We start from the raw sequence: 23,482 nt of genomic DNA, 5'->3' as shown, positions 1-23,482 counted from the left end.
TTTAACAAAATCAGCTCTAGAGCTTCACTAGCAAATGCGGAGTTCTCATGAGCATTCCTGAACCGACTGGGACAGGATTAGTCCAAATAAATTCTATATTCATACCTGGCAGCAAAACTGCAGACTACCACCTAAGACTTATGATTTTTGGAAGCCCTTTGGGAGAGGGAGGAAGAGTTTAGCAAACTTGAGTGACACTGAATTAAGAAGATTTATGGAGAGTGCATTCTTAGCAGTTTCAGTGTTTAGCAATTGCCCAAGAGTCATGCTGAACTGCACAAGGAACTTGCAAATTTGGAATTTTATTTTTAACTCCTCTCCACAATCCAACAATAGCCAATTTTGAAAATGTTCGTCTTTGCACCCAAAAAAATTAGAAGCAGCTACTACAGCATTTCTGTTATTCTATACTTTTCAGTTGCAAAAATCAACTTTCCCTTCCCCAGAAGAGAGCAGACATATCTTCTTTCATTAGTCATTCAGGCATCACAGCTAAGTATTTTAAATTAGATAACCTTCTTTAAAAATATATGTTATTTAAATTATAAAGATTTAGGCTGAAGTTGAATAGACTACTGAAAAATGCTGTTTCTTACTACTGTATCTTTCCTTACAGCCCACTCTGTGAAGGATACTGTATTCCATATCAGATTAACTGGACTTCTGTCACACAGAAAAGGTTAGTTACGATAAATGGCATCCTTAGTGCTGTTGAATTATGTCTTCCTCCGAAGAATCAAACCAATGTTTCATTGTCATTCATCAGGCATCTCCTTCTATGAAACGACAGGAAACTTCATACCTTTCTAAACTTTTCCATCTGCTTATAAAGATCTGGATCCAGCTCCTGAGACACATCTTTCATCCAGAGTAGAGCTCCTCTGTATTCAGTCCGATACTGTTCCATTCGGTTTACTGTCAGCCATGTGTCTGAGATGGCCCTGTATCTGAAAGTCTCCACTTCTTGATATAATCTACTCAAAGGAGCACGCAGTGCTAATCTGGGGGAAGGCATAAAGGAAAGAAAGGAAGGAGAAAAACATGTTAAAGAAGTTGTTCCACAAAGGTAAATGGATTAATACAACAACTGACACTTTACTAACAATCAAAAAACCATACAGAGTCAAAATAGTTCACTTAAATGCTAGTGTATGTTCAGATGGTTCTACAGCTTGGTTGCGGTTGCACACGAACAGGGTAATTCTGCATGAATATTGTGTTTGCAACCTGCCTGTTCAAGTAATGACCTTTGACTTACACATGCATGTGAAAAAGGAGCCTTTTAGCTAGACAAGCTGCTTGTATATATGCTATTACCATTACTCTTAGCAAGTTGCATTTACCAACTCTAAATATGTACCTAAATAATAAATATGAGATAATTTATTACTGGATACATACCACAAATGTTTTGGTAGGGTTTTTTTTCTTGATAAGGAATCTGAACAACTCCTTTGAAGGATATTTAAATATCTTTTGGAAGGATTTAAGCATTTCCTTAAATGTTTCTTCCAGGAACTACACTTCGGCAAGGCAGTAGGGGACACTGTTGTCTTCCCTATGCCATCACTTTGGCTCCTAATGGGATCTTACAACTAGACAGGATTACTTCAACTTTTGCTTTGCTTCCTCCTGCTGCTTCTGCTTTCCTCATGGTTGCCAGAAGCCACCTCACTGGAATGGGTTCAATCAGTTCCACACCAGTGTAGAGTCAGTTTAATTTGCTACTTAGGGACTTCCTAGGCATAAAAGAAAGAATTTCTAATTTCAGCTCCAGTAACCAGCAAATTGTGTCTTCTTGATCTCCAGCTACTGAGCTATCTATTGGCACGCAACATAAGTAAGAGCAGTCCCAACTTCAACATGAGCTTGAGGGTGGCTGAAGAGAAGACAAAGAATTGGGGTTTTTTGTATGTGAGTTTATTTTAAAAGATGCCTTTAAAAAGCACTGAGTAAGAGATTTATAAAATGTGAACTTCTTAGCATAGCTCCCCCCCCCCCCCCCTTTTTTTTTTTTCCTCATTATACAAATACTTATCCAGACATTCAAAGGAAAATTCAGTTTATACAGACATGTCATACACTGGGATTTCTATAAACAGTTAAGCTTTATATAGAAGCAAATCATCAGTGCTTTTGCTCAAAGGTGCCTTACATGTGTTTTAAAGATCCCACTCATGGCTGTTACTGAATGTGCTAATGACCAAACTCTAGCCCAAGATAAACATATGAAATGCTCAGTGCTCTGAATGCAATGTTTTATTTTGAGCCAAACAGCTGCACTGTTAAGCTAAAGCTGGAAAATATCACAATAGTTAAGAGCTCAAAAAAATCCTGTAAAATGTCATGGTATAGAATTTTCCCTAGCGAATGATGCTGAATTTCAAACTTCCATACTCCCAATACTGTTAACAAAAAAGCATCATAATACTGATAATGCCATCAGGTACTGTTGTTACTTTTAAACTCTTTAGCAAACAGAAGGTCAACAAGACATCAAGGGCTCTGGGTGTCATGTGTTTGTGAGTCCCTCTGGATTTTTTTACCTTTTACTGATTTGCTCATACCCAACTTACTTGACCTCAGTGGGGATCTAGGATCTTCTCTTGCGGGACTTCATGGTGTAAGGTTAAGGCAGATAGCAGCATTCAGACTCTTCCTTTCTCCCCTGTCTACCTGAGGTATGAGACTCCATGACCCAACAAAGCATTCCCTTATCCATTTCCATGCTCCCCCAGGACCCAGACATACCCAAAATGAGCCTGCTGCAGAATTCCTCTGCAGAGTGAGAAGTGCCCCCAATCTGGAGAGGGACCCAACATCAGCTACTTTACAACCCCACTGCTATGGAGGCTGTGCAGATGCACCTGTACAGCTTTAGAACTGCTGAGCAGAACAGGCACAGGTGGGGGATCTGGAGATAAACACACAGCAGGTCCATAAGACAAAAAACAGGATCAGGCAAAACTATACAGAGCAAGCCAGTAATACTGCCAATACTCTAGCAGGTTTGGTCAATCATAACTTACCTATCATTTGGTTCCATTTCAAATGGCTAAACGAATTATGCCAACAGTGAATTAACTAACATTATCCCATAAATTTTGTAAATCAGTCAGTAATTCTGACACATATACCTTTGCTGAGAAGAAAAGCAGAGAGCCTTTCCTGTGGCTTGCATCATTTTTCCTGCTCTCGTTTTATCCTGAGAACCCTGTGATCGAAGAAATTTCCCCAATTCATTTTCTTCCTGAGACAGAACTGATGAAAAATAAAGGAGTGGTCAGACACGTTATTTAATAGGTTCTCAATAGCTTCAAAACTGGCCTAGCATCAAATAGCTTAAGTCACTCTAAACCCAAGTAGCACAGCAAAAATAAGTAATTTAATGGAATTCCTCCATTTTGTAAACATCCAATTCACTTGATACGTTTGTTGAAATACTTAACAAAACTTACAAAATGCCATCAGTTCTGAAATAGAACAGGAAACATGTGCTACCTCTTTCTTCAACAAAAGATTCAGGTTGGTTAGATTACACAATGGGCCCAATCTTGATTATAGTATCTTTTAGTCTTGGGTTTTTTGGTTTGTGTTTTGTTTGGGGTTTTTTTAATCCTCTTTTTATCATCTGGATTGCCTCAGCTGATCTTTGGTAGCATAGTTTCACTCAAGCTAATTCTGAGTAACACTATCCAAAGCTCTTTCACTTGCTTTTCTCTTGCTCTACATTTTTCATTCTTGACTACAGAAATGGCTCTTTCATATAAAAAAATATAGCGCTTCATTTTAAAGAATATTTTCAAATTAATTTGCAAGACTTTGACAAATTTAACATTCTACACAATTCAAACACTATTTTTTTTAATTTATACTTCAAACATCTAAAATATTCTAAATTTCAAATTAACTGATTGTTATTTAAACGAGAAAATGAAGAACAATACAAGTGTTTTCACACTGAATTGCTGACTACTTCCAAACTGGGACCATGGGTCTTCCTTATATCGTTACAAAAACATTTCATTATGGCTTCATCTATTAGTCTTCCAAAGAGGCTGTCTCCTACAGTGCCAATTTCTTCCCACTATCAATAGGGAGAATGGCCCAATATAATGAAAGAAGATCTCTTGAAGTCCTTTTGTCGTTTTTCCAAATGTTGACAGTCAAATCCAATGCTGACTCATAGCATAAACATGCTGCATGACACCCTTGCGTTAAAGATTTCTCCTGCTACTGTGGAACATTTCTTCAACTCAATACACCACCATTCTGTATTCTAATCTAGGTCCTGAAACATTATCTCTGACTGTGGACAGGCAAAATTAAAAGGAAAGACTTGAGAAAATATGGATAACTTTCAACAAAAGAAAGTAAACTGGAAGATGTCTCCAAAGCTGGATTCTCTTTTTCAAGCCAGAAATCACAGCAGTAGATAATCAAACATTATTGATTGGAGGGAACCTTTAGAGGTCATTTAATACAACCTGCTGTTTGAAACTTCCCAAATGAGGTCCCTGTCTGTCACTAATGACTGCCACTAATTACTGTACACCTGTTACAGCCAAGTCACCATTATCAAATTCATCATAATAGCATGGATTACTTAATTATAAAAATAGTAATAAGACCAATATTCTTCATAGTCAATCCCAATTAAAAAAAAAAAATTAAAACGGCTCAGAACGGAGTTAGGAGTTCTAAGACAAGACACTTTTGAATTTAAACAAGCCTAGGAAGTAATGGAAAAAAAAACCCAACTTAAAAAACAAGCTTTTTCCCACAATTATTGCTACCTATCACTGCATAATATCAAATATAAAACTTAAGAACTAGGAGATCTTCAAGCAAATAATCAAGTCCGCCTTTAGCTGTCTGCAAGGAATGTCATCTTTATTTTTAAATAGGATGAAAGTAGTAGATCCCCATTTTAATTTTTACTTTTTCACCTGTTTGATGATTTCATAATGCAGACCTCCCTATCATTTCAACTGTATATTTTATCATACTTACAACAAATCCTTTTTTGATATAGTTCAATTGCTTTCAGCAACTCCATACATGTTCTCTGAATAGAATGGAACAGCTGATATTGAAACAAAATACACACAAAAAAATTGTAAGTGTATGCAAGAAATACTGATGATTGAAATACAAGAAAGAGCTTATTTTTTTTAGAAATTATTAGGGGTCACTATTTTCCTCTTGAACAATGTGTAATCTTCCCAGCTTGAAAGTGGGTTTTCCTTATCAATTGTGTTTTTCTTTCAATTAAGTCATCCATTGAAACTACAGACAGACCAATCACAACTTACAAAAGGAAAATAAAGACAAAAATAATTTTATAAACACATCTACGCTAAACAGGTGATAGTTAATCAAAGTACTCATGTTGAGGCTTTTTTAATTGATATCTTTGGATATATATGAAGATGTACAAAACTTTTTTTTCTGAAACACACAGTAGAGCAAAAAGTTATCAAAATGTCTATCATGTTTATCATGTGTGGCAATATGCATACTGAATTTTTAATACCGCAGACTCTGGAGGAACAAACTTGCATTGGTATGCCAACACAGAAAGTTATTGATTTAAACTGAACTTTTACTGGCATAGCTCCTGTTTTCTAACCAAAGTGATAAAGCAGTAGTTTCCAAAGGAAGTAGAGGAAAACAAAGTCAGTCTTGACTAAGTCTAAAGATTGTTTCTAGGAAACAGAAAAATTACTACACTTTCTGTCTGTGTAAAACCTCCAACCTCTAACTTAAACCTAAACTCCCCTGTATAAAGCATTACACAAATATAAGCAAAATAAATTACTGGCACAGTAACCGTCTTCCTTCACATCTGCTTGACTTCCTGCACACTACATGGGCTTTGTCTTTTAAACTGAAAGTGTGACTTGCAGTTGAGAAGTTGTCCTAGTGAAAACACGCTTATAGTTTTTTATCTGGTAAACCCAAGTTTCCCTATTTCTAATACCATCTTAGGTAACAAATCATTCTTCCTGATGAATCCGCAACACAGTAAATATGGTAGGAACTCAGGTATGTATTTGTAAAATACTGTTCCATCCTTCCAGTTTGTTTTACATCAATATTCTTCATTTATAACCCATTAGGAAGACCCCATAGATAGAATCATCATGTAGTAAGTTATCACTATTATAGCTAGAACTGAAAAGATTTGTTTATTGTAAACCAGCCTCTTATTTCAGCTAAAACACAAATAAACTGAGAATCCTAAGTCAACAATTTTCTAAGAAACTGCAAGAAAACCATTAAGGCAAAACTTTTACCCTTATGTAACAAAACAATACTGATAAAACGTAGTTGGACACTAACTTGATTATTACACTTCAGAAGTCCATTCTCTATCTTTTGCTTTGTGTCAAAGATGTTCAAGCTCTTCAATCCAGTGGGGTTGAAGATACTGACAGTAGGACTGTATTTGTCACACAGCAGGAATCCTTCTCTTGGTTACACTTTACAGACTTTCAGATGCTTCTCTGGTCATGTCAGTTACTTGCACAAAAGCTCCAGAGAGCAGAGCTCACTATGCACCTTGCTCCTTCTTGGTATGTTGTATGTTTTCTTGGTATATGTGGTATTTTTTAACTGTATAAAGGATGTAATTTGTATATACTATAGAACACTACTTTTAAAAAATCCTGAACTAATAAGCAAAGGGTAAGAACAAATGATATAAGCACAAAGGACAATCTCCTGCTCTCTGCAACAAAAGGAAAAAACTTGCTCCCAAAACTGAAAATAAATTCAAGAGATGTTAGGTTCCAAATATAGCTTAAGGGATGTGGGGTTTTGCGTTACAAAATGTCGCTATATTCGCTATGTTTGCACAGGTACTTTTGTCAGAAATTGGAAAAGATATTACAAGAAAATAATGATTAAAATATGTGTACACATGTGTACACTTTAGAGGCTTGATGGAAATGAAAACATTTTAAAAATTAACAAACAGAGAAGACACATTATGAAAACATTACAAACCTCTAGTTTTGCATCCAGATCTGCATCTGAAGCCACAACATGTTCGTCTTCCTTTTTTCCTGTAACTTTTATAAGAGTTTGTTTTGTTTTCCAATATTTCTGTTGCATTTTATTGACCACAGATTTTTCTTGGCTTTGAGCATATTGGTCATAAAATTCCCTTGGATAATTGCTAGAATATTAAGAAACAAAATTACAAAACTTCAATAGGATGTTTAAAAAATAAGACCAACATGCTAGATTTTTTCCATCAAGAATATTGCCTTTGCGTGAAGACATGTATATTCTAACATGCATTTCTTCATTATGCAATAATAACAAAGCAATTAAATTAGTACTATATTTCCCATCCTACTTTGGAAAATTATACACTGCTTTCATTTTGAATGTCTTTAGTATGTAGTACTGCCAAATAATCAGCTGCAGAGAATTCTTCCCAATGTATTATGGAATCATTTATAGCCCATGGAATTAACTTTTTTTATAACTAATAGGAGAGTTTCAAGTGAACTAGCAGAGTTCCTTAAGCAGACAGAAATTTTCATGCAATTTCAGCAGTGTCAGGATTTCACAAAGTTAATTTTATGAATGGAATTAGACTACTTCTTCCCCTCCCTTTTTTACAGTTGAATAATAAAGCATTAGAGGAACACTCATCTCTTCTGAGCATGCTATGTGAAAGATAGCTAGCTCATATCTTTATGCAATGACTACATGACAACTGCAGGTGCGTGACAGGCAATCTTTTTCCAAATATTATTTTCTACTGACAGGTCATTTTGCATTTCCTGTAGCAGACCTAATAAAAAGTGCAATCTGAAGACAAACTCCATATTCCACAATATTTAAACCATACCAAAGTGGTTCAATATATAGCCTTACAATAAAATCTTGATCTCTTTCAGGAAGTGTTACTCCATTATTAATTTCTGAAAAAGTACATTCCTTTTCCCCGATGTACAGATATAAAAAGCTGCAGTGATTTTGCCAATCTTTAGAAGTAAAAGGTTTCTAAAACTTGCTATATTAAATACTCCAGGAAAATTAAAGCGGTTGAGTTTATGTTGAAAAAAGATATCCTCTGCCTGTGAATGGACAAACTGTGGTTCATTACTGAGATAGTGCCTACTAGCTCTGTTCACAACACACAGACAGCTCAGGAATGCTACCCAAGAGGTCTTCAGACCCAATATACACATCAACATGTATTGAGACACGCAGACATATATATCTCTATATAATGATATACATGTATGCTTGCTGTGCAATACTATGGCCATTCTGAAACAATAAGCCGTTGGTACACGTACTCCCCCAAAGAGTGACACATCTGCCCTACACAGTTATTAGTGACACAGTTTAACTTTAAAAGGAAGTTTTTTTCCACAGGGATTTGTTACTTGCTTTGGTTATTTTTAATTGGCAAGTTAGGAATCAGTGCCTTAATCACCAAAGAGATGGTAAGAAATTAAACTGGAAGTGAGCAAGAACAAAATTCAAAATGCACTTATACACAGCACTTCTTGGCTTCTTCCTCAAACTTGAAAAGCAAAGATATTTACCCATTTAATTCTACCCAAACATTAGTTCCAAGACTTTAATTTATGAATTTAATTAAAATTAAAATAAAGGCCTTCTTGGTGCTACAGCACAAAATAAACAACATATACAGAACATACAACATTTCACGTCAAATTCTGAACAAAGAAGCCATTACGCACTCTGACATCAGACAGCCTATCAAGTGACGCCTATATTGACCTGATATATGCTGCATCTTTAAAGTACAAAATCTACAACCTCTAATAAATAACAATAAGATCCCCCTGCATTATGAGAAAACAGAATATGAGAGTTCAATCAAGTAGCATTACTTTAAAAATAGTAATAAAAATATAAAACCTGCTCGCAAGGTAGTATAAAGACCCTAGCTGTCCAGCTAGTTGTGTGCTTTAACTTCTGCTACAGCTGTGCAAATAACTGATATCTCAGTTCATTGGTCAAGTGAAGATAAGACCATAATTCATCTGATGTCAACCTGCCTTGCTATCTACCTCACTCGAGGTCACTAGAAATTCTGGTGGCATGGTGCAAAGAATAAAAATGTGTTATTAATATGAGTCACAGAAAAAAACTAAAATGCTAGGATTAATAGAGATCCCTGAATTAGAGACTGATAAAACAATTGAACGAATAAGAGGAATATAATTGTTTACCACTACACAAAAATTCAGCTTCTGATTTCATTTGGAGAATTTCCTGGCTGCCATTTATGCTTAAAATAATGAAAGATTTATAATCCCATTACTGAAATATTCAGTGGACAATTTTTACTGGTAGACATTTGTCAATGCCTTTTAAAATGGATTTCATGTCAAGCAATCACGGACTTACTTAGGTTTTGTTAAACAATCAGAAAATTTAACTAAAATAAGGATGTACTTTATTCTGAAGTTGATGACCATCGATAAACCTCTTTAAATACAACAGTTCATGCTCTTCTTTCCATTAAACAGGAAATTGATAACATGATCTTTTTCTATCTAGTCAATTCACTTGTTTTTCCACTGTTTGGCAGTCATTAATTTTCTATTTTTATTCTTTTTAAACAGAATGTCTACCAGTGACTTCATATAAATACTAGATACCAGAACATAATGTGTGTTAGACTCAGGCTATGACAAATCAACATGCCAAAAACCATCACTTCTTTAGAATAAGAAAAAATTAACAAGGTACTTACTACTTATGACCTTCCATATTTCTTGTTTTCTTCAGATGTCTAAGGAAGATAAGAAATTACCAGTTAATATAAACATCTTTAAAGCATAATTTTTAAGTTAAACAGTAGAAAACGCCTACCTTTTCACATAGAAAATTACTATGTTGCAGCATAGTATTTTATTTACCATGTTACAACAGAAAACTTTTTCCTCATGTAACACACAATTCTTGCTTAAAACATGATAAAGACATTTAAAATTTGTTGCTGATGTTGCCAATTATTATATGCTAGCAAATTTTCCAGGCAAAAGCAAATTTACCTGGCATAAATTCAGTGACTTTTGACAACACAAGCCAAAATTGCCCATGCTAGGCATCCTCCTCAGCCAAATTTCTTTTTCCCCAATGTTTTACCCACAACACAGTTCAGCTACTTTTTTTTTGCCCACGTCTCACTGATCTGTTTTTTTAAAAACACTAGCTACTAAGCCACAGATGCGAAATTTAAGTATCAGGTGTTTTTACTATGAGGAACACCACATTTCCTGAGGATAGAATATGATATGTATGCATTTGGACTTCAGATTTTATAAGCTGGTATCTATCTCCAGCTTGGATATTCAGTCTCCCACTGTACTTTGAGCTGACCAGATGGTACGCACATCACTTCCCACCAGTAACTGAGCACAGTCCTTCCAGGCCAAATTTACAAGCGAAGCCAGACACTCCTTATAAACAACGAGCACCTGGCTTCTCCTCTGCTGCTTTCAGAGAGGAGTCTATTCTCCAGCACACAGCCAGCTTGTGAACAGAGGCACTGCAGCATGATCACAGAAGAGACCAAAAAGAAGCAGGTCAGATGGTGCTTCTGGAAATGGCCTTTGGTAAGAGCAGGCACAGAAGTAACACACCAACAGGCTGCACTAAGATATGAAGCTGACTGAGAAAACAGTAATGAAAAAAAGCAGCAAGGAAGGTAATGGTGCTGAAATTGAACATTGGCACTAATCTGGGTGAGAGAGAAAAGGGGCCGCAACGAGGAGATGTGACACTGAAAACATATCTAGCTCTGTGCTGCTTACAGACAGTATGGTTAGCACTGGAGTGGCAAAGGGACTGGAACAGATTGCAGGAACCTGAACAAGGGAATGCAAACAACCTGAGTGCTTCCCGCAGCCATAAAGCACACGCACTTTCATTTGGAGCCAAATCCCAGATTTCTGATTCTAACCTCTCTACTGTCAGTACCTATGAAACTTTCTGGCAAAGTTCCGTGAAATGCTGCAAGACTGTATCAGAGCAGGAAATTTTCCTGAATTGGAATTTTTGTGAAGTGCTTATAAGTACTGCAGGAAATTCATTACTCTGTCTTTAGAGCAGAGTTGAAAAGTAAAGACCAGCAGAGGAAGAAAGGTTTCAGATTGGTTTTTGCATTACAACACCATTGAGTCACACAATATACAGAATGGACAGCATCGGTCTTGGTTTTGCTAGCTCCTAGAGCCATAAGGCACAGGCAACATTAACTCCAGTTTTCTAACACCTTTATGCTTCACTGTTTTAATACTCGTCCTCCGTAAGTCAACCGTGGGTGTGTGCGAGCGAGATAAGAACTCAGGATTTAGCTTGTATACACATCCATGACTCACTCACTCAGCAGCACACTTGGTTTGACAGGAAGCGAAGAATAGTCTATCTAGATGGAATAGCACACATTATTATGTGGAACAAAGTGTAAATGACCAGCAGAGGGAACAGGACTAAGGCACTGACCTTGTACACTGTACATGTCCACCTGAATCTCCTGGAAATTATGTCTCTAAAAGAAAAAAAAACATTTTAAGAAAACTATATCAGGGTCATGGTGAAACAGTTCTCATTTGCAAGCATAGCTCAGGCTCTTTCTTCCTAAACACCTGACCTTGTATTTTGACTCTGGGATCTTAGTTATACTCTTCCCAGTCCCATATAGCACTCCTATGGCCTTAAGATATTATTTGTGGGGATTCTCTTAGTTCAAAGTGAGGACCGTACCACAGCTATCAGGACAGTGTTTTCATGGTATGAGAATGAGGGCATGTATTCCCTGTCCTGCTGTGTGACATGATGGCATTTGAGGTGTCTGAGGCTACAAGACCTGCTGGGATAGTGTATGGCCCATTAGAGTGGAAGGAAACACAAGTGCAGTCTTACCTACACTGCCTGCTGAAAATGGTTTCTAGCATGTAGTATCACTGAAAACATGCCAGGAGAGAGAAAGGTCCCAGAGAGTTCTTGGTGGTATAGATAAAAACCATGCCAGGGAGACGGCAGCAATTAAACAGCATCAACAAGCAGCAGCTCAGTGCTCAAGCTCAATACCTGGGCCTGTTTTAATTCCTAAGTGAGAATTCAGTTTGTACCATACAGATTAGTAAGCACTGGCGCTGAGAAAACAGAACTGTGGTTGCTCAAAAAGAATCACATTACTTTTGATAAATAGCATTTCACCTATAATTTCAATCAAGAATGTTTCTGCATCCCATTCATTCCAGATGCTGTTAAAGGAACTTTCATAAAGAAACCAGTTATGCCTCTGAAGACCCAGCTGAGTTTCACCTTTCTCACTGACTGAGAACACTCTGGAAAACCTGGATGTCCACTACAATTACACTGTTCTTTTAGCTGTTAATTTAGACCACAAATGTGCATTTGGTTTGGGTCCCACTGATCTCAATGGTACCCTAAATGATTTCCATTCACACAGACTTTGTTTCAAGTTAGATACACTTTTGTAATATTTGCAGCACTGTAAACTAATTCTTATTTCATGTTTCAGCATCACAGTTAAGCTCTACTGAAATGGAAACAGCATATATTAACAGATATTAAAATCAGAAACAAAGGTAGAGGAACATAATAGAGGAGTATTTACTTGAGCTGGATGTAATTGATGTGCTATTACAGGAACTCTCATATCTGTATCTGAGTTCTACTGCAAATATATCTATTTTTAGCTTGTAATGATAGGATTTTATTTGTAAGAAACATCCAGTCTTATTACATTGGTCATATTCTTAACAGGGTTTTCAAGAGGAGCCCTGGGCAACTGTGTGATCTTTGAGGTCAGCTTCCTCAAAGCGCATGAACAGTCCATTCCTATGGGCAGAAAGTTGAGCCGCTGTGGCAGAAGGCCACGATAGATTAATTTTAATGAACTCAAATGCAAAACTAATGCATGCAGAAGATGGAGGCAGGGATAGGTTACTCAGGAGAATGCAAAATCATTGCCTTGGTATGCAGGGATGGAATTAGGTTCAATGCTGGGGTTGAAACTCACAAGGGATGCAAAGGGCAGCAAGAAGTGCTCTGTAAAAACACTGGGAGCAAAAGGCAGGCTAAGGAAGACACAGAGCCACAGCATGACAAAGAATATGGAAAGGCGGAAGCACATTTTTACCTTGGTTTTCACTGGAAGGTCTGCCCTGTGGCTCTCTAGTTCTCCAAGCCTACTGTCAGGGTTTGTGGGTATGTATTGTTACCCACATTACAGAAAGACTGAGCTGAGGTACCTAAGCCATTTGAACATACATGAGTCCATGAGATCAAATGGGATGGATCTTGTAGTGCTTAGAGAGTTGGCTTATGCCATTGCAATGGTGTGCTTTCTGTTCTCTTGTAGGTTATGGTGATCAAAAGAGGTGACTGATGACTGGAGAAAGACAAACACCATATCCTTATCCAAAAAACACAGCAAAGAGGATCGCAGAAACTTCAGGCCCATTAACTGCAACATCAGTTCCTGGAAATATCATGGAGAAAACCCTCCTGGAAACCATTCCCAGCCACATGAAAGACAAAAGGTGAGTGGGAACAGCCAACATGGATTATTAAGGGCAAATCATACCTGACTAACCCACCTACCTTTTACTACGAGATGTCTGCCTCTGGTGAATGAGGGGAGAGAGCAGTGGATGTTGTATGCTGATTTTGGCAATGTCTTTGCAACGGTGTCCCATAGAATCCTTACAGATTCTTGTGGGACCACATCTGAAGTAGTATCCAGTTCTGGGTTCTCCATACAACAAAAACACTGGCATACTGGAGTGAGTCCATTGCTCAGGGTATGGATCCTCTAACATATTCGCTCAGCTATAAGACCACCAGGCTAACAGGAAGCCTTAATGCTGCCTACAACTACCTAATGAGAGATGTAAAGCAAACAGTCAAACTGTTCTCAGACATGCACACTGGAAGGACAACTGGCCACAGACACAGCATGAACGTGTGAAATTCCAACTGAATACAGGCAGGAAATGTTTCACCCCAAGGGTGGTCAACACACTGGAACGAGCTGCCCAGTAAAGCAAGTGCTGGATGTGGTCCCAAGCAATCTCCTCTAACTGGGCCTGGTTGAGCAGGAGGCTGGACTATGTAATTTCCAGTGCTCCCTTCCAACCTATGTGATCCTGTGAAAATTTCTACGATGTAAAAGAAGAGAATGGAGAGCAGCAAGCTCGCTGCTACCATTGGTTTAATACAGAACACCTTCCATAAGAATGGTGTAAGTAGACAGCAGAATAACATTGCACCATGACCACTGTGACTACACACACAAAAGTATAGTATGTTTTCTTCCTAAGAATTATCTCCAATATTCTTACCTTTCAGTCATTTATTTTCATTCATGGTGAAACTTTTAACACGAACAGTTTCCATTCTTCAGGTGCTGCTACATGTACAACGTAAATTGTCACCGCAGTCATTTAGCAGGGACATAATTTATTTATTTTTATAATCTCTAACTTGATGTGCTGTTACAGTCTATTCCAAGCTCAAGAACCAAAGAGGTTAAGATACTGGCTCAACTGTAATAAAGGACATTATTAAAAGTATCTGGGATAGCTGAAAGCAGTGAATTTTTTTTTCTTTTAAGAAATCCCAAAGTCATGAATCTGGCCACAAAAAGCGAGAGATGCTAATAAAAGGGTACTGGAAACAGCCCAGGGAGGTATCCAGGGATTAAAAGGAATACTTCATAACCACGTAACAAAGAATCCCTACAGTTGTGAAATGCTGGCCCTGAGGCTTCAGAGAGAAACCAAGGATTGAGCACATAACCTCTGACTACTTTAGGTTTTGAACTCTGTTACGCTTTTGAAGAACAAGACATAAGTGTCCCGAACAGAAGTAACAAGAGAGCTGCTCTTTGCCAAAGCTGACTGTATACAATGGAAGCACATGACAGTAACTAGAGTCTACCAATACCTTCCCTGAAAACTGCAATCAAATTTAAAATTAACCTACGTTATCATACAGTTTTATGTGTAAAACCAAGCTTAATTTGCTACATGGAGTTGATGTAAGGGATTTTTTTTTTGATTTTTTCTTCCCAGGCTATCAAGACTAAAAAAAGAAAGTTTCAATAAATAATATTATGCTGACACTGATTAAAAAAAAAAGACAAAAAAAAAAAATCACCACCCCATCAGAAAGCATCTGTATCGAAAGTTTCCATTATCTTTGATAAGGACTTATGCAAGACTTGTGATCTCTGTGACAGACAGCCTTTATCTTGGCAAACAAAAGGTTGGGATACTTGGGGGGGGGGCGGGTAGGCAGGGCAGGGAAGCAAACAGGTGCTCTGTAGCATGCTAGGAAAAGCAGTGCTACATTACAGCTGGCATTACAGTTATGGCTGCACAGTGCTGGAACTGGAACTGAGTTTTCCTGGAGAAGTCCACACAAGGCTCCAGTAATTTTGCAAGTGCTTCCCAGTGTTTTCAGACAGACAAATGCTACCTCAGTTTTAGCATTAAATCTGAACTGGCCCTATTCATAACAAGTCCACCCAGAACACAAGGGACAACAGCACTGAACCAGCTGGGTTCATAAGCCCTGCTGAAACCTTGCAAATCCCTATCAGGCCCTCTGAGGAGCCACCAAGAAGCCTCAGCACTGTGTTCCACAAACCTCCGTTTGCAGACTGATACCAGACAGGACTTGCACAGCCTATCGGCCTGGATGCTGAAATACAGCCAAATGGTTTCTAGCCTCAGCCTGGCTTCAGAAGCGGTACATTTACCTTCACGCAGTGCTCTGCCGCAGCTAACAAAATATGCTGGAACCAAGACGGCCCCGCAAACAGCCAACTATGGCATCTCTGCATCTGTGGCAGAATATACCTGGGCTGTAGGTTATTTACCCGCAAATGATTTCCACAGGAAGCCAAAACAGCTGGAATGAACACAGAACTTCATAATATTTCTGGCATACTGCATCACCCTCTCTTCCTACTGAGACATTTTATTAGCCATGGTGATGGAATGAAACTTAAGGACGCTCATTAGCAACCAGCACTTCTCTTATGGAAAATCCTCCAATTCTCTGTATTCTCCAATACCATTTGAATACAGCATCTACATCTTTCTGTGCAAACAGGAAAATGCTTTGATGGTGTTTTGAGTGATCTAGAGTCTAGACCCTAGGCTTACCTTCCAGCTCTTGCTCTGTACGTTTGTACATACTTGCTTCTCTTTTTAGTTTTATTACATTACACCTTGTTGCAGCATAAGTTGTACAGTTTCCTAAGAGCTGAACAACTTTATGCGAGTAGTATCTGAAGATTATTCATAAGACTGTATCAGTGCCTTCTCTCCAACAGCTAAATTGATAATAAACAATCCTGTACATCAATATCACTCAGATAATTTTCTGGTGAGCATAAATATAAGAAGTGTCATGTGGCAAGGTAAAGTTCAGATCTTAATGCTCTCCTAGGTTATGAGGAAATAAATTTTTCAAAAAGTAAAATCTTTCCCCCTAATTCAAATATCTCTCCTTGGCTGAGCATTGGTTACACAGCTCTTACTCTACTCTTAGCTAACAGATGATGTAGAAGAAAGCAGGAAGCAACCAGAGACAATGAACAAGAATCTTTTCAACTGAGAAGACTGTATCTAAAAGAAACTATTAAACTAATCACAACTTCCCAAAACCAAGAAATGACCTGAAATCCTTGCAAAAATATTATAAATGCTGATCTACAGATCAAATTTAACATCCAAAGATGACCTAGCATAGTTATGTAGGAAGGCAGTAGATTGAATATACTCTTTGAGATGCATCCAGAAACAATAGGGAACTTAATGAGAGGCAAAGAATTCAGCAACCCTTATGTGAAACTAAGGCGTTCATCAAAAAAGACACAGAAGAGTCTGCGCTTTCACTGATAGCACTGCCCTCTCAGTTTACTGTCCTTTCAAAGCAGCTAATACGTTCTGTGGTTCTTCAAATCCCAACAGGTGCTCTGCACCCTAAAACCTCTGCAATTTACAATTTCAGATATGGCAGATTCATGCATTGCAGTTGATTTACTTAATACAGCCATTTTATTAAAATGAATAATCTTCCAAGAAACTTTTAATACAGTAGTAGTAGAGTGGTACTAAGTAAAAAAAAAAAAAAAATTTAAGGAGTTCTATCTGTAAAAGTTAACGGTGATAGCTTCACTTATGTAAAATACTCTGAAGGGAAGAAAATGTGCTTAGGTGAGGGAATCAATGCCATCTGTGCCTCCAAGAGCTCTTGGCTGACAGCTTATCTCCCCCATTCTGCTCCCTTGAAGCTGTGACCAGACTGAATCAAGCAAATGGGCCTCCAAAGCAAGAAGCAGTCTCACTGCAAGATGAAGATTAGGCAGGGCAGTTATACCTTCTCTGATGTGCCTACGAACACATGGATCAGGAGCTTCAAATCGAGTTTCGGTTTGCCTTTCCCAAGCAAAAGAAAATAGAGCAGCCTATTGATCTGAATTATCCATACTATTAGTGCAGGAAATGAGTTAAAGTTGAAGTCTGGGTCTATGTAGGCATTCAGTGTCAAGATTATACAAATACAAGTATTCATACTCTTAACAACCCGAATAGCTATCACTGTCATACAGCTAAAATGAATCTAGAGTTTAAATTATGTCAATATGGCAAATGACAAGATTTAATTTTTCCTCTAAAGCTCTTAATGCTCATCACCAATGTTCTAATCCATACTTAGCTTTAAATCCAGGAGTCACTTTCATTCTGTGAGACTATTCACTGAAGCACTTGTTTATTAATTCAAAAAGTTTGAAGAATTGGTCTGCAAATGCTGCATTTAGCAGTTCCTTTAATCCACTACAACTTTCTATCTATTCCTCTGTCTCAGACAGATCCACAGCCTTGCTACTTACCCTGGGAAGCATGTACCTACAGACTATCCACAGCTTTTCAGAAGAAATACTGCAATCTTATAAGGCAGTTTTATCAACAGAATTACTCTTTCAATCTATTTCAGGAGCCGACATCTAGAAAGAAATTTCACGCATTCTTGAAAGAAGCACAAGATGAAACAGCATCTGCTGTATAGAGAGGGACTCCTGCTATATTCATACACCTGAGAGGTGCTGAGGGGGGAAAGAAATTCATGCTGTTTGACCCCAACTATCTGTGGTGCCTAAACTACCATACAAGCCTCTCAATACTAAGCCCCTGTACAGACAGCGAACAGAACCTCCAAAGAGCAACTCTGAGCACCTGAACTGGAACCTCACCGCTGTCCTCTGAGTGCACAGAAATGATGGTTTCTGCATGAAGCACCTGAACTACATGACTAAATCATGCACTAGGAGTACTTCTCTACCTCACTTGTCTTAGAACCGGAATTTCATGATGGTCTGTTGAATTACTGGAGAAAAAAGATTCAGCAGCATACTGAGTAACACATTGTGCTTGGGACAACGCTACATCCCATAAGTCCACTAGAACCAATTTTTCCTTTCACTGCAAGCACTTCTGGAACTAACATCTGTGTATACAATTTCTTCCATTTCCTTCTTCTCTCTATCAATGTTTATGAGACACCCCAGCAATAAGTTCATTTATTGCATTCCATTTATTCATTTGTCTTGATCCTTCAAATGATAAAAAAAAAGCCCAAAACAAAATCTGACATGCAGAAAAACCCCAACCACATACTCAAACCAGAAATATCAGAGAAATTGGAGTCTCTTTTCCAAAGAGGTAGTTTGAGACAATATAACACTCCTTTTCCTTTCTTTTTCAAGCTATTAAATTGTGTGGAGAACAAACCATAGTAATACAAGCAGGTAACTTAAATGACTAAGAAATCATGCACAAGGTATGAAGAACCCCAGACGGTTTGGGTCTTCTTTTTCTCATTTTGTAGCACTATCTAGGCACCTGTCTATAAACAGTACATACAACAAAATGAGTAGTACTACTACTGACATTAAATCTATAATGGCGTGGCTTTCACTGAATTTTACACCGGCTCTTAATACTGCTGTTACTTTATTCCAAAAAACAATTACCATGCTTCTAATATTTTAGAATATACAATTAACACAGGAAATTATTCTGTTTAATTTCCTGGTGTAGCCTAAACAGAGGATTATATCCAGAGCCCTGTTTCTTATGCTAGCATTTAGTCTCTTATTTTTCTGTTCCCAACTCTGATATGTAAAAGTTAATAGAAGACCGTGGCAGATAAGCAGAGCAAACTGGCACACTGGAAATTATCACTCAGTTATACCTAGAACGTAAGAGTATCAATCCACCTGAACTGCACTGGTTTTCAGTACTCACGCAGTTAGAGGCAAGTTTTAGCCAACATGAAAAAGTGGAAATTTGGCACTGTCACCATGTGTTTTAAAGCCTGGTTTTGCTCACACGAAGTGCAAGGACCAAGTCAAACATTAGCGTTCCTCTCTAAGAAACAATTTTGTGTCTATTGGGTACTAGATGCCTGTCATATTATTTCAAAAACGATCAAGTCAAACTTACAGGCGTGATTTCCTTTCTAGAGTACAACTTGTATTGAAGTGACACCGGGAGCTGGGGTGTTTTTTGCATTTTTTAAACAGTTGAATGACAAATTCCTAAAATCAGTGGTTTACCTCAAAAACATTGATAAGAATGGCACATGTAGTCATGACATAGTACATGTAATCTCAGAACAGAATATTTCAAATAAATGCTGGTAGACTCACAGTTGGAAGATTGACAAGCAAACAACAAGCCCTTTCGAGATAAGTTATCTTGCATGCAAAATATCATTTACATAAAGACAGAGATATTTAAATTCCTGTCTCAGATTATACTGATTTTTCAGCTGTTTATTGTGAAATAATATAAGAACGCATATATTATCAGTTTGCTCTCAGGTAACGTCTTTTATTTAAGTGTTCCACTTAAATTTGTGAAGAACACTGAGCAAATGTCCTTAGGAAAGAACCAGGCAAGTATCATAAATGATATGTGTGTTTTATGGAAGAATAATTTGAATATAAGTTGTGAAGTGGCAAATCAAACCTCACTCTGCAAATGAGCAAAGCTGGGGATATGCAGTATTTAATCTCATTCTAAATGCAAACTTGCTTCATTTCTCTGAAATGACTATCAAATTGTTTTGTAATACACATTTGTTCTCTGAGTTTAAAAAACAGTTTTTAAATTTAGTAGCCGAATACTATTAAAGAAAATGCCATATGGAACACCTGCTGTGCACAGATTATAAAAGACAATATGAAGATGGTTTTTGTGACACATTCTACCCGCAATCAATCTAGGGTCTTAATCTTAGAAAACCTTTCCTTTGCAGAACCTATGAGAAAAGCAGTAGATGTACATGAAAAAATAACGAAACTTTTTTTCACACGTATACTATACTAAATATAAATATATATGGTTTTAGAAGTTCATACTAATGGCTCTCTTATTTAGATACCCTAATTGATGACACAGTCAACACTCTCAGGTTTCTGCCTCCCTCCTCCCTTTTCATTCATGCAGAAGCCAGGAAGCAATCCTATTACACCTGAGGGGAAACAATGCCAGGGGAAAATAGTTTTCTCTAGATTCCCTCAGATTCCCTCATTTCTAGATTCCCTCATTTCACATCCATGGATAAGGGATTTGATTAACAAAACAGTTTCAGCATGCACAGCAACAACAATACTGGGTGATCTTCTTTCATTGCCCTTTGAATAAACACCACGATCCGTACAGGCTGTTATATTCTTGATAGATACATAATCCACTCAACTTTTATATTACTGTTCTCAAATCCTGCCAAACCAGTCAACTGTTCCTAGAGCAGCGGTGATTCCTATGGAGCTACTTGCAAGATGGAGCTGAATACTGTTTCAGAACAGGCAGTTCCCAAGGTTGACGTAAGTGATTGCCTAATGGGTCAAAACGCCCCTCCGTTTGCCATGGGCAACAATAGACACAGGAAAAAATACCATGAGACTATTATTACTAGCAACACATAAAAGGTCAAATGTTTCTACTGTTCTTGACTGTTTGGTGCTTTGTATAACACTCTTCACACTCCAGGTTTTTGTATTTTTAATGCTTCTGCATCCTGTGGCATAATTTTGTCTTTAGAGTGATTTTATGGTTGAGAAGTGACAAAACATCTTGAAGAATCAACTACTTCAGAGCAACAGTGTTGGAGAAGATTTTGAAAAAAAGTATTAAAAAGTGTCTTTGAGGACATTTCTTGACTTCTAGTTTAGCTGAGATATTAGCACATTTTTTTCTGCCAACTTGTACCAACAGCTTTCAACACTAGTTGAAGAGTGAAAAGAGCTGTTATTATTCATTTATTCCAGAAAAAGGTTACTTGGGAATTCATCAGAACAATATAGCAGGCCTGTATAGATAGCAGAGAAGAACAGGCAAGATGGGTGGGCTTGAAACTCTGCTAAGGGGGAAGAAACCAACCCTGTAGTAGGGTTCAACAGAAATTTTACCTTGCACTATGTGATTACCTCCACACTCCAATATTATAATCTTGCGAAGAAAAATATTAAAGAAACTTTTCCCCTTTCATACAGTCATAACTGGTCTTCTTGAACCTGCAAACCTTCAGTAACGTGCCTATTTGAATCAGCTCCCACAAACACAACGGAAGACGTCGCCATTATCTAAAAAGCACTTAACTCTTTCTCAATCGAGAAGACAGCAAATTCCAGTTAGCAGCATCTAACTCGAGTGCACTGTTTGACTCTTTCTGGAAATAACAACATTTCACCCATTAAGTTTTGACAGTAAAGAAACCTTAGAAATTCATTTAAGCCAAGATTTGTCAGCATTTAACAGCCACATCATCTTCCTGTAGAGCTTGTCATGGGAAAAACGTGACTGGTTATACCAGTTATGGCAGTTTACTACTCAAAAGAGCTCTGTGGCTTTATGCTAAATTCCTTCTTCAGTGGTATTAACATAAATCTTAAATCATTAAGTTACGCAGTTTAAACCAGTAGGCTACTCTATTCAAACAGCAGTATAAAAAATTGCTGATGCCTAAACGAGATGTTCCTGGATTTCAAGCTAAGTACCACTAAGAACTGCAACTCCTAAATCAGTGCCAGGCAGATAGCACTGTCAAGTGGTACTTCCAGTCACTCGTCAGGAACCCTGGACAGATAAAGTGGAAAAAGAGTCGATTACCAGAAAAATCAGATTAAAGACCATAACCAAATGCAGCCTGCACTGCAGACTTCAAAACCCAGACTACCATTTTCTCTGTCCAACACTTTGGAAAAGTAATCAAACACAGTTTTTTGCTTACAACAGCCGCCCTGCTAGAGCAAGACATGAGAACACTCTATTTCCAAGTAGTCTGCTCTGGAGCAAGAGCTATAGCTGCTTTGTGATTTTATTTTAAATAAAATCTATCCAGAAACTGAGAGAAATGAAAACAAAATGAAACATGGGTGGAAAGAAACCACCAACAGGTGCTTCCTGGAAATAAAACAGCCACCTTGGTTTAAAACAAGGCTTGAAGGCAGGGGCAAAATACTACAAAGAACCAAAGAGAACAACTCCAACGCCAAGCTTCTAAAATATCTCCACAATGTGAGCTGGGAGTAGGGAGTTAAAGGATGTAGCCCTGAGATTACCAGATTCATTTTCACATTTACAAATCTGAACCAAGGCAAACCTGAACTACTGCTTCAAGAGGGGCCCTGCAGGACCTTGAGGCCATCAGCACTACACAGAACCGCGGGGAACAGGCGACTTATTTACACTTGGCGCTGAACATACACACAATGATACTGATGAATAAAAGAACACAGTGCCCTTCACCCCTTTCTCTCAGAACAAACCCGATTACCAAGACCAACCTTTCACAAAATAGAAGCGTTAAATCGGAAGTTCGGGGGCTTTTAATTCCAACTCCAGCAGCCGTTAACGCCTCGGTGCCTGGTTTGATAACTGGCGTTCTCTTACCAGGGGAAGCCCTGCCACCCCTCGTACCCCAGCCGGCCCGAGGCCCTCAGGTGAAAACAAGGGCCGCCGCCGCCCGGAGAGCGGCGCACACGGCGGCCGGGCAACCTGCGCCTCAGCCCGCAGCCCAGCCGGAAACCGCTGCGGGGAAGCGGCCGTTTTCCTCCCCAACCTCCCCGCTTCCAGCGGGCAGAGCGCCAGAGAGGACGGACGGGAGGAAAGGAGCGAGGCAGAAACGGATAAATGCAATAATCATGGCGAGACAACCGCACGGCGGGAGGGGGAACCCAAGGCAAAAAGGAGGGGCAGATGCCATCTTGTGCCTCGGCAATTTCACCCCTAGACAGGTCCGGCCCCGGCTACGCCCGCCGCCGGCCACAGCCGCTGCTGGCGGAACCCGTTTTTCCCTCCAGGACCCGGCACGGAGCCCTGCGAGTCCCCCCTTCCCGCACTCACCTTGCCCGCGGCGGAGCTGT

The 23,482-nt window shown here is 38.5% G+C and overlaps 1 protein-coding gene across 2 annotated transcripts in view; it reads right to left on the bottom strand.

Annotated features, from left to right (window-relative positions):
- Positions 1–23,466, bottom strand: part of ICA1 (islet cell autoantigen 1) — a 71,748-nt gene extending 48,282 nt beyond the window's left edge. The window contains exons 1-6 of one of the 2 annotated variants that reach the window (XM_026842601.1): positions 23,463–23,466; positions 9,755–9,793; positions 7,012–7,183; positions 5,014–5,086; positions 3,138–3,261; positions 803–1,001 (exon numbers count right to left, since the gene is read on the bottom strand). In XM_026842601.1, the coding sequence (XP_026698402.1) occupies positions 803–1,001; positions 3,138–3,261; positions 5,014–5,086; positions 7,012–7,183; positions 9,755–9,771 (585 nt within the window). In that variant the 5' untranslated portion in view covers positions 9,772–9,793; positions 23,463–23,466. Of the gene's footprint in view, positions 1–802; positions 1,002–3,137; positions 3,262–5,013; positions 5,087–7,011; positions 7,184–9,754; positions 9,794–11,508; positions 11,557–23,462 lie in introns of those variants that run through there. The other variant, XM_026842600.1, reaches the window with a different exon arrangement.
- Positions 23,467–23,482: the final 16 nt, after the last annotated feature.

The sequence above is a fragment of the Athene cunicularia genome (genome assembly GCF_003259725.1).
Source record: "Athene cunicularia isolate RWA chromosome 2 unlocalized genomic scaffold, athCun1 chr2_part1, whole genome shotgun sequence".
Taxonomy (NCBI): domain Eukaryota; kingdom Metazoa; phylum Chordata; class Aves; order Strigiformes; family Strigidae; genus Athene; species Athene cunicularia.
Note: the sequence above shows the minus strand (reverse complement) of the source record. Positions and strands in the feature narration are given on the sequence as shown.